At 55.8% G+C, this 10,497-nt stretch overlaps 2 protein-coding genes across 4 annotated transcripts; one reads left to right on the top strand and one right to left on the bottom strand.

The window, feature by feature from the left end:
- Window positions 1–2: 2 nt before the first annotated feature.
- On the top strand, window positions 3–5,685 carry GNG14 (G protein subunit gamma 14). Its single transcript, XM_019746191.2, has 3 exons — window positions 3–396; window positions 3,301–3,393; window positions 3,474–5,685. The coding sequence occupies exons 2-3, from the start codon at window positions 3,301–3,303 to the stop codon at window positions 3,597–3,599; spliced, it is 219 nt and encodes a 72-aa protein (XP_019601750.1). The 5' UTR covers window positions 3–396; the 3' UTR covers window positions 3,600–5,685.
- Window positions 4,132–9,375, bottom strand: FBXW9 (F-box and WD repeat domain containing 9). 3 transcript variants are annotated; one of them, XM_019746183.2, is made up of 10 exons: window positions 8,896–9,375; window positions 7,563–7,702; window positions 7,356–7,484; window positions 6,331–6,443; window positions 6,154–6,245; window positions 5,139–5,287; window positions 4,944–5,057; window positions 4,730–4,819; window positions 4,587–4,652; window positions 4,132–4,518 (listed from the first exon to the last, which is right to left on the bottom strand). In XM_019746183.2, the coding sequence occupies exons 1-10, from the start codon at window positions 9,302–9,304 to the stop codon at window positions 4,444–4,446; spliced, it is 1,377 nt and encodes a 458-aa protein (XP_019601742.1). In that variant the 5' UTR covers window positions 9,305–9,375; the 3' UTR covers window positions 4,132–4,443. The 3 variants fall into 3 exon arrangements, with proteins under 3 accessions (XP_019601742.1, XP_019601741.1, XP_019601743.1); XM_019746182.2 differs by having other exon boundaries at window positions 4,380–4,518; window positions 4,944–5,287; XM_019746184.2 differs by lacking the exon at window positions 6,154–6,245 and having other exon boundaries at window positions 4,380–4,518; window positions 4,944–5,287; window positions 6,329–6,443.
- Window positions 9,376–10,497: the final 1,122 nt, after the last annotated feature.

The raw sequence follows: 10,497 nt of genomic DNA on the forward strand, positions 1-10,497 counted from the left end.
CTGCGTTACATGACCCTCTTTCGGCACCCGTAGTCCAGGACGCGGCCTGTGTTTGTAATACGGAAGCCGTACGGAGCCGTTATTTCCTGTTTCATGTGTTCTCTGCTCACATGAAGGAAGAGTCCTACTTTTACTGCCACCTGCTGGAGACTCCCCGCGTTGCGGGGCGCTTGTCCATTCATTTCTGTTCCCTGAGGGGAATGTCTTCTTAGAATTCGAGTCATCAGGAACTGTCAAGACAGTTTCTGCCATTGAGCATCCTCATCAAATAAGATATTGATCCTTTTCGTGCCTCGCAAATCTCCAGAGCCTCCACATGCTGCATAACCCTCTGGTCTTCCCCCAGCAGCCACAGTTGTCACCTCCTCTGGGAAGCCTTCCCTGACCTTCCTCTTGGTAAGTGACCTCCTCTGGGATCCAGGGCTGACATCTCGTTCCCTCCAGCAAGATTGTGAGACCCTCAAGGGCGGGGACTATATCTCATGGGTCCTCCTAACCATGCACAGGGTCTGGTCCAGAGGGGACACCTTAATCACTACATTTGTGGAGTCTATACTGTACTATATGTTGGGCTCTGTGCTGGGTGCAGATTTAGTGGTGAACAAGATGCAAACCCTGCTTTCCTGGATCCCACAGTTTCAGAATATAGAAAGTTAGCAATGCTAAGTGCTAGTCAGGATTTCAACAGGATGATGCAAGAATCTTTGGGGTGGTGGTGGTTGGAGGGGTTGGTGGCCTTAGTTGGAGGGACAGGTGGTTGAGGAAGGACACCAAGGAGGTGACATTTGAGCCAAAGACAGAAGGCCAAGAAAGGCCCCATATGTGAACTTATGGGGGAGGCCATTCTCCCACCATCCCTCATTGGGAGAAAGAACAGCCTGTGCAAAGGCCCTGAGGCTGGAAATTAGCCTACTTAATTGGAGAAACAACATCCTCCTTGACAGCCTTGACATTCCTGCCTTGGATCTCAAACGCACCACCTCCGCTTTCTCTCCACCTAACCCTGATCTTGCTGCATGCCATCTTCCCCATCTCAGCAAACAACCCTCATCTACCAGGCTAAAAACTGGGGAGTTGAGTTTGATGTCTCCTCTCACACCCCACGTCCATCCCCCAGCACATGTGCTAAATTCTACCTACAAAATACATCCCAAATCCAAGTGCTTTTTTGTTGTTTTTTAAAAATTGATACATAACATATATTAATGTCAGGTACACAACATAAGTCGTTTGCATGCAGGCGCTTATCATCCCAGGGCCTCCATGCTGCACTCCCTCCAGTCCACGTCCGAGCTCTGGCCAGAGAGCGTGTTACACAGAAATCAGATGTGTTGTTCCTTTCTAAAACCTTCTAGCAATGGTGGCTTCTCCCTGGGAGTAGAATCCAGGCTGTTCACCATGGCCTGTGAAGGCGCATGCTCACTTCCCTGCCCTCATCTCCCACCACTTGCCCTCACACACTCCTCTCTACACCAACCCCCTCACTGTTCTAGGACCCACCAAGCTCTTTCCTGACCAAGGGACAATGCACCTGCTACTCTCTGCCTGGGACATCCCTCCCCCAGCTCCTCTTCTGGGCCTCAGTGCAGACTGTTACCTCCATGAGGCCTGCCCTGAACACCCACTCTTGCCCTTACCTTGCTTTTGTTGTCTTTCACAGCACTTAATACATTTTATTTGACTAGAATGACAGCTCCATGAGGACAGGATTGTGCCTGGTTTCACTGCCAGTCCTCTTACTCCGCGCAGTGCTGGACACATTAGGATCTCAGCAAAGATGCTAAATGAATGAATGAACACACCCAAGGGCATCAGTGTGATCCATGAGGAATGAAGGAGGGAGAAGTTGATAGATGAATGAGGGCAGAAGGTGCCAGACCAGGCAGGATCGTGGGGGTTGTAGTAAGGAGACTGAGAAATCCCTGGAGAGTTTGAAAAAGGAACTGAGAGACTACACATCAGATTCACCATCTGAACCATTTTTAAGTGTATAGGTCAGTGGCATGAAGCAATTTCACACTGTTGAACAACCATCCCACCGTCCATCTCCAGAACTTGTTCATCTTCCCAGACTGAAACTCTGTCCCCATTAAACACTAACTTCCCGTCCCCCACCCCAGCCCCTGACACCCACCATTCTACTTCCTGTCTCTACTCTACGGACCTCATATAAGTGGAATCATACAGTATTTGTCATTTTGTAGCTGGCTTATTGCACTCAGCATAATATCCTCAAAGTTCATCCATGTTATATTCTGATTTATTTTTTAACAGATCCCATTGGCTGCCTTGGAAATGGTGGGAGTGGTGGGGAGGGCAGGAGAGACGGGGCGGGGGGTGGGCGGCTGCACTTGTCCAAGTCAGCAAAGATGGTGGTGGGACCCATGTGGTGGTAGAAAGAAGTGATGAGATTGAGAACCTAATTTGAAGGTTGATCGTCTGGCTCTTGAGAAGGAATTAGATGTGGGAATACCAGAAAGAAAGGAACGAAGGAGTTCAAGATTTGGGCCCGGCAGCTGGGTGGATGGTGGTACATTTAGAGGCAGAAGATCTGGGGGGAAGATAATCCAGAGTCCAGCTTGACCAAGTTATGTGAGAGACACCAGAGAGAGACAGGTAGGATGGACCGAGGAGAGCGGAGGGTCCTCATGTGGGTCTGAGGTCTGCGATGGGGCAGAGGAAGCCTTCTTCATAAGTGGGGGGGACTGAGTCATCTGTGGAATAGACCCCTGGGCAGTGAGTGCAGACAGAGCAGAGGCAGGGCTGCACCGGAGCCGGGGGACACTCTGCATGTTGGTGTCCCATGTTGGTGGGGGGGGGGGGGACAGAGGCTGACAAAGGAGGGTGTTGGGGCCAGTTAGCAGGAGATCAATCAGGTCAGTGAGAGGCCAGGGCCCTGCAATCCCCCTGCCAAGGTGACACGTGACCATGGGGCAGCCACCAGGTCTCCTGGGGCAGGGAACCCTTTGGCTGAGGCAGCTGCTGCTACTGTCACTGGTGACATTTTACTCCATGAGTGTCCCAGCTTCAAAGTCTCTGCAGGGGTAGGGGAGGGCAAAGGGGCTGAGAGGCAGGGGGGTTGGGAAGGAGGCAGAGCCAGGCTGCGGGAGGAGGACTAAACAGCCAGGAGTCAGCCGGAGTCCTCAGCTGAGGTGTGTGGTCCTGATGGGCGGGGAGCAGCCGCCACATCCCGCAGTCCCTAGGGGATATCAAAGGCGGTGCAGGGACCCTCGGGTGGCCCTAGGACTCCAGGTCTGGTGTTCACCCTGATGTTTATGGCCCTGCGCTCCTTCCCCCCAGATGTCTGGCAAGGTGGCCACTGGCAGTGACATTGGGCAGGCCCGCCGGGCCGTGGAGCAGCTGCGGATGGAGGCTGGCATCAACCGTGTGAAGGTGAGGGTGGGGCGAGGTGGGCACCTCTGGGCAAGGGGGCAGAGGGACCGCGGGGTCTGGCTGACCAGGCTGGCCTACAGGTGTCCCACGCGGCTGCCGACCTGCTGCAGTTCTGCATGGAGCAGGCCAAGAGCGACCCCTTCTTGGTAGGCATCCCAGCTGCCACCAACCCCTTCAAGGAGAAGAAGCCCTGTGCCATCCTATGACACTGGTCCTGAGGACCCCTCAATAAACATGAAGTGAACGCTTCTCAGGGTTTGGTGGGCTGCAGTGGGGGGCGAAGTGGGGCTGCAGGCTGGCAGGGGCACCTGGCCCAGCCTCCCCCTGCCCCCTCCAGGGTCACACCCACCCTGGACTGGCTAAAAGAGTACCTCCACCCATTTGCCCCACACCTATGGGCTAGCCTTAGCAGATCCCATCGCCCTCTGCAGAAACACATCCGGAGGCAGCGTCCCTAGCTTCATGCCAACACGTACACACATACTCGTCACTCATGTCCACTCGTGTCACACACACAAAGGTGCCATCATACAGACAGCTGCCCACGTCCTCCAGAATCTGTCTTCCTCTCATACACATACACTCACAGGCACACAGACAGGTGCAGATGGGATTTGGGGTTAGGGTAACAACACACACAGCCAGCCTGCCTCCCCAGGGACACACAGACACATAGGATCCCGAATGCACTTGAGCGGGTACAGGCACACCCAGACACAAACAGCAGAGACTGTCACCGAGGCTTGCAGGTACCACTCAGGGCACAGCACCAGTATATCAGGTTTATTTCTCCTGCACTTTCAAGGGAGAGCAGGTACCCAAATCTTAACAAAAACGGGGCCCGAGGGTGGGAGCAGCCCTCTGGGTGGGCCAAAACACCAACCTCACCTCCCCTGGCTTGGGGCCCAGCCCAGGGACCACACCCAAATGTGACGGGGGCTCCTCGTGCCCTAGGCCTGTGGGCCGGATCAGGGGCAGCACCAGCGAGGGGGACGGTCCCCCAAGAACAGGCCGGTCAGCAGCTCCACATCCACGTCCACGTCCGCCTGCTCAGGCCTGCAGCCTCCAGACCTCCAGCGACAGGCCCCCAGAGGCAGCTACCACCAGGTTGCCCTCAGCACAGATCTGGGCAGGGACATGAGGACTCAGGGGCGCTCCGGGCAGCCAGCAGGGCATAAAGGGCAGAGCCTTACCCCATTTAGCACGTTGTGGTGGCTTCGGGTGCAGATGGTCCTTGGTGGGTCTGTGGGCACGTGCACCTGGCGAGGGGGCAACAGGCAAAGTCAAGAGGTGTGTTCCTGGCCAGGGGGGGACGGGGCCTGTCCAAGGGCCTCACCCGAATGGTCTTGTCAGTGGACGTGGTGTACAAGGCCCCCAGCGAGTGTTTGATCCCTGTAATCTGAGACCTGTGGCCCACATCAAAGGTCTGCAGGAGGAACAGGTGACACTCAGACGGGTCTCTCCAAGGCCAGCAGCCCACTGCCACCAAGGGTTAAGGGGTAGGAAGGAACCCCAGGGAGAGTGGGGCAGGGACAAGGGCCCTGGCCAACCCGGACAAGCTGGAAGCAGCCTTCCCGGTTGGCGAAGACGTGCAGCAGGCCCTGGTTGTCGCCGGCCCAGAGCTGGGGCTCTTGGTAGGACATGCAGAGTAAGTAGGAGTCCAGCTGTGGGAGGGACGAAGGATAGAGCAGCTCAGGCTGGGCCACATGCAGCCCCGGCCCCTCCAGCCCCTGGGGAGGGCCCACCTGCAGCCGCTGCAGAACACTGTTGGCCCTGCGGTCAAACACCACGAGTGTGTGGTCCTCACTGCCCGAAATGATGTGCCGGTCATCCGCCAGCAACGCCAGCACCGCGCTCGAGTGCAGCCGCCGGCTCTTCAGCAGCGCTGGGCCAGCTTCATGGGTGATGGGCCCCGAGAGGAGGGGGACATCAGAGCTCCTCAGAGGCCTCTCAGACCCACCCGAGGATCCCTGTCCTCCATGGCAAAACCCTCAGTTGGCTTCCCTCCCCATCCCCCATCCCTCAGGTGACCCTGACTCTCTTTTTCTGCCCCAGCTGGATCTAGGCCTCCCAGCATCCCCAGGCCTCTTCCCCCCAACCCCCAATTTGTGTCCCATCTCCCTCTTGTCCCATCTGCTCTCAGTACAGAGTGGACAGCCAAGTCCCAGCATAAAATGCCAAGCAATACCAGGAGACGCACGCCTCTATCCCCACCCCCACTCAGCTTTGCCCAGATAAGGCACGCTGGCCCTTCAATTAAAATTGGAATGAATAAACAACAGAAAAAGCTTATGTGCCAAGCAGTGTTTGTTCTAGGCGTTTTATGTAAACTAACAGTTAATCCACCAAAGTACTAATTGTCATCTCCCATTAACCGTATGGGGCTGGAGTTACCCAGATTGTACAGATGGTGAAACCGAGGTTCAAGCTTGACTGGTGTCTTACAGCTGGGGAGTTGGGGAGCCAGGATTGTCAGGGGCTGTCTGCCTCCCAGGGGATTCCAGTTCAGAGGCCCCACCTCTGGGCATCCTCTCTGTCCCTCATCCCACCCCAGGTGAAGGTGGGGCTTCCTCTACCCCCTCCCCACCTCAGACGTCGCCTGTGTTGCCCTCAGCACAGCATAAGCCACTCTTGAGTGGTTAGCATCTGCTTCTATGACTCTCACCCCAGCCAGGTTGTGGGCCTGAGTGTCTCCCTCCCCCACATGACCCTGGAGCCCCCAGGCAGCCTTGCTCTCCCCAGTTCCGGCCCCCAGCCCACCTCTGGGATCGTAGACTGTCACCTTCTTGTCATAGGTGCCAGTCACCAGGATGTCAGGCCGGTAGGAGAGGCACAGCACAGCTGCCTTGCCCCTGGGGACACATGGAGCATGGGGCTGGGCTGTGACCAGGCAGGGCCCTAACCCCCCCAGTACCCCCTCCCCAGGACCCCTCACACTTTATCTCGCCGAACTGCTGCCCATCAGCTGCCATGTCCCAGAGCTTCACCGTGCTGTCCCAGGAACCAGAGCATACTCGGTGGTCCAGCGCTGCCAGTGACCACACCCAACCCTGCAGGACCAGACCCACGTGACAGTCCCAGTTTCACAGATAACAAAATTGAGGGTCAGAGGAGAGAGAAACCCGACTCAAAAACTCCAAAGCAAGTCAGCACTGTGTAGAGATTAGAGCTTAGATCTGTAGGTCTGATGCAGAGCCCAGGAGATGCCCACCCCTCACCCAGTAATATTCCTAAATCAAGTCCCACAGAGACTCAGCACCAGCAGTGGTTTGAGGCCACATGACAACGTGATTAAGATTGGGGCCTCCACTCCATGACCCAGACAAATCAGGTCCCCTCCCTCAGTTTCCTCATTGGGAAAATGGGCATTAAAAACAGTCTCTGACTCAGGAGCTAATATGCACAAAGCACTGGCTGGTGACTGACTTATTCCTCAGCAAACCCTCTGAGGAGAGTGCTGTAAGGGGTCCTGTTCTACAAATGAGGAAACGGCACAGAGAGGTTGACTTCCTTGTCCAGGGTCACACTGCCAGGAAATAGCAAAATGGGGATTTGACCCCAGCAGCCTGGCTCCGAAACCAAGCTCTTGGCCACAAGCCTAGACCACCTCACTGACTTGCCCCTCCATGGTCACTTCACACAAGACGACAATCATGCTGAGCTGTCCAGTCCCCAAGGGCAGCCTCCTAACGGCCCTGCCCTGGGCCTCTCAAGGCATATCTGACATCTATTGAGAACCTACTGTGTATCCAGTCTGAATGAAGTTCTTAATGCCTGTTCATTTCATTCATCCTAACTGACCCCTGGATAAAAGTAGAAACTGAGGCCCAGAGAAGTCATGTATCTCACCCCAAATCACACTAACAATAGGAGAGCAAGATTGCAATCTATGAGGTCTGGTGCCAAAAACCATACCCTTAGCACAACACCCTACCCAGGCCTCATGCCTCCTATTCCCTCACCTTGTGGGTGCTGTTCTTCTGGGCGCCCAGGGCCTTGACCAGAACCCGGCTGGGCTCCACCCCCAGCTGCCGCAGGTCCCACAGGTTGACGTTGCGATCTCGGGAGCCCGACAGACAGAGTGTCCCACCCTGGGAGGGGAGTGAGGTGGTGATGTCAAGGTCACCCTGACCCACCCCTGCCTGGCCCCTCGCTGAACCCCATCTCACCTGGAGCAGCAGCACTGAGTCAATAGAAGCAAAGTGCCCATCAGCCAGGCAGAAGTACTCAGCCCAGCGCCCATCCTCTGCCCAGCGTGACAGATGCTGCTCCAGCTCAATGCAGGCTGCTGGCCAGTCAAAGTCTTCTTCTGTGGGGTACCACGGGCAGGGTCTTCAGGGGGCAGGAACCTTGCTATCCACACCAGCTGCCCAAACCCACCCCTGGCTTCCAGGGAGCCCAACCAGCCCCAGACTTGGAGAGACCCCAACCTGGATCCCACCCCCCCACCCCAAGGAGGCCCAGGCTCTAGCTTTGGGACCACCAGCCTACATACCTTCCAAACAGGTCTAGAACTACTCCTCACCCCAGTTTCCAGAAATGGGGGAACTAGAGCCTCAGGACCGCCTTCCCAGACCTCATCCCGCAACCCAAGTCTGGAGGATGGCAGCCTCAGGACATGACGGACCTTCCTCAACCCCGGCTGAGTTCCGACCTCAGTCCCTCAACCCTCACACTGGGCACAGGAGCTAGGACTTCCTTCCTCAGCCATCTGAACCAGACCCAAGGAAGTGTTCCTCAAACTAGTATCTGTAAACCTGGGAGCCTTGTCAAGATGCAGAACCCAAGCTCTAGGTTCAGAGATTTAGTGGATGGGGCCCAAGCATCTATGTTTATCAAGCTATTCGGGAGAGTCCTATCACTTCAAGGTCACAAAGCTATCTTATCCCCAAGGGACTAATGACCTCAGGGACACTGGGGGAATAACTGTCAGGCCATGCTTAAGATCCCAGGCTAGACCCTGGGCTTAAGGATGTGTGATTGCTGGTACAACCTCTAAACTCTAGCTTGGGTTCAAGGGTTGCAGGCTCTGGACCTGCATCCCTGCTTCACCTCCACCTAGGTCAGGACTCTAGAGGTGAGCGGCTTTGGCATCACCAGTTGCTGCCTCAGCATCTAGACCCAGAACCTGAGTATTCTTGAGCTTACCGTGAAGCCCCAACCAGATTCTAACAGCCTGAGACTTCAAGTCCCTGTGTCAACCCCCAACCAGAGGACAGGGCCTAAGTACCACCAGACCCCAAGCCCGAGGATCATTGGATCCTGAGTTCAGGGACCCCAACCCCCAGATAGGTTTCTACAGCCTCAGGACCCCAAATGTCTGCCTCATGGTACACTCAGAAGTCACGGGCTTTGGCACCACCAGTAACTATCTCTGGTTCCACGGGAGCCAGGACAGCCAGGAAGTCTGCTCTCGGAGCTGTGATAACAGCACCCCAGGTACCCACTCCCCCGCCCTACGCCTGACCTAAGCGGGCGACCCTGGCCCCCGGGCGCGCGCACCTTCCACCACTGGATAGGGCGCGCGTACGCGGCGCTGCGCTCGTAACCTCCAGGTGACATGGTCACGCACGAGGTCTCGCAGCGCGCGGCACACGCGCGGCAGGACATGGAGCACGAGGCGCGCGTCCAAGTAGGCGCAGATCTCGAGCAGCAGTTCTGGGGGAAGGCTCAGCAGACCCGGGACCTCCACAGACGGACCCTTGGACGTGGTCCGCGGCTCCGGGGCGCCAGAGAACGCGGCGGGCGCGGACAGCGGAGGGGCGCGCAGGGGCGCCAGCCCGAATTGCGGCGGACTGAGCACGCGGGACACGTAAGCCTCGGCCTGCGCGTCCGGGTCGGGCTCCGGCTCCGGGTCCGAGTCATCGTCCCAGGCGCAGGGATCCTCGCGCGGCCCTGGGGGCAGCTCCATGGCGACCGAGTGGGCGCGGCCAGGCCGGCCCTGTCAGCGGCTGGCCCCCGCGTCTTGTCTCCTAGGCAGCGCGAGGGCACTTCCGGCGCTGCCTGATGACGTTAGGCGCCGGCCGGAAGTGAGCGACACACGTGAAAACTGGCTGGATACTGAAAGCGGGTACGTTCCAGCGGTCTCGTTCTGGAGCTGCATGGGCCCAGAGCTGGGAGACGCGAATTCCTGGCTCCTTCGTTTTTAAAATCTTTGGTGGTGCCGAGGGAGAATGACAGCGGACTGTGGTTTGCAAAATGCAGGCCCGTCGAAGGTACCTTTCACAGGTGACACCGAGCTTAGAAATGCAAAGCCCCTTTTCTGGGTTCGCAGTCTGGGGCATATTAGTGATTCGAAGTGTCTCCTTCCAGAGCCAGAAACATACACTCTAAAACTGCAGAGCCATCGGTGGAACAGTTAACTCTGAATTACCTAAAATCATACTGATAAACACAGCACCTCTTACTGAAAGCTTCTTGAGCCAGTCAGTGTTGCATAAATGATCTCTAAGCAGCACTTGATCCTTCCACCTGACTCTTCTCATAGCCACATGGCTCTTTGCTCAAATATCTTCCCTGGTACACTAGTGTAAGACTGTGAACATCTTCCCGTGTTCTCTCCCCTTCCCGCTATATTTTTCTCTATGGGACACAACAGTGTTTATCTTCTCTTCCCTCTCACTGAAATGTACACACTTGTTTAATGAATGTTGGATGTGTCGGGGTTTTTTTGTTGTTTTCCCAGATTGATGCAGGTGGCCCTTGGGCCATACTGAGGTTTGTGCATCCCTAAGGCTGAGCAATTTGCCTCGTTTGCCTCAATAACTTGTTATCTACATCTCCCACAGGCCTGGTGCTGGGCTGAGACTTCTACAAAAATGCCTAAGATGCCCAGCGATCCAGAGTTGTGAAGTCAGAGTTGTGAAGCCAAAGATGAGTGCTGCAAGATCTTGCCTCTTGCCACTCAGTTTAGTCTAAGGCAGATGGAGATCTCGAACCTGGGTTGTAACACTAACAGCTCCTTTAGTGAACTCAGGACGTTTAATGAGCTGTAATTATGTATGAGAGAATACACTCCACATGTATGTTATCACATTTAATCTTTATCTTTCAAATTCACCTGCTCAATTTGCAAGGAAGAAAACAGAGGCTTGGGGTTCCAAG

The sequence above is a fragment of the Rhinolophus sinicus genome, linkage group LG07 (genome assembly GCF_036562045.2).
Source record: "Rhinolophus sinicus isolate RSC01 linkage group LG07, ASM3656204v1, whole genome shotgun sequence".
Lineage (NCBI taxonomy): Eukaryota > Metazoa > Chordata > Mammalia > Chiroptera > Rhinolophidae > Rhinolophus > Rhinolophus sinicus.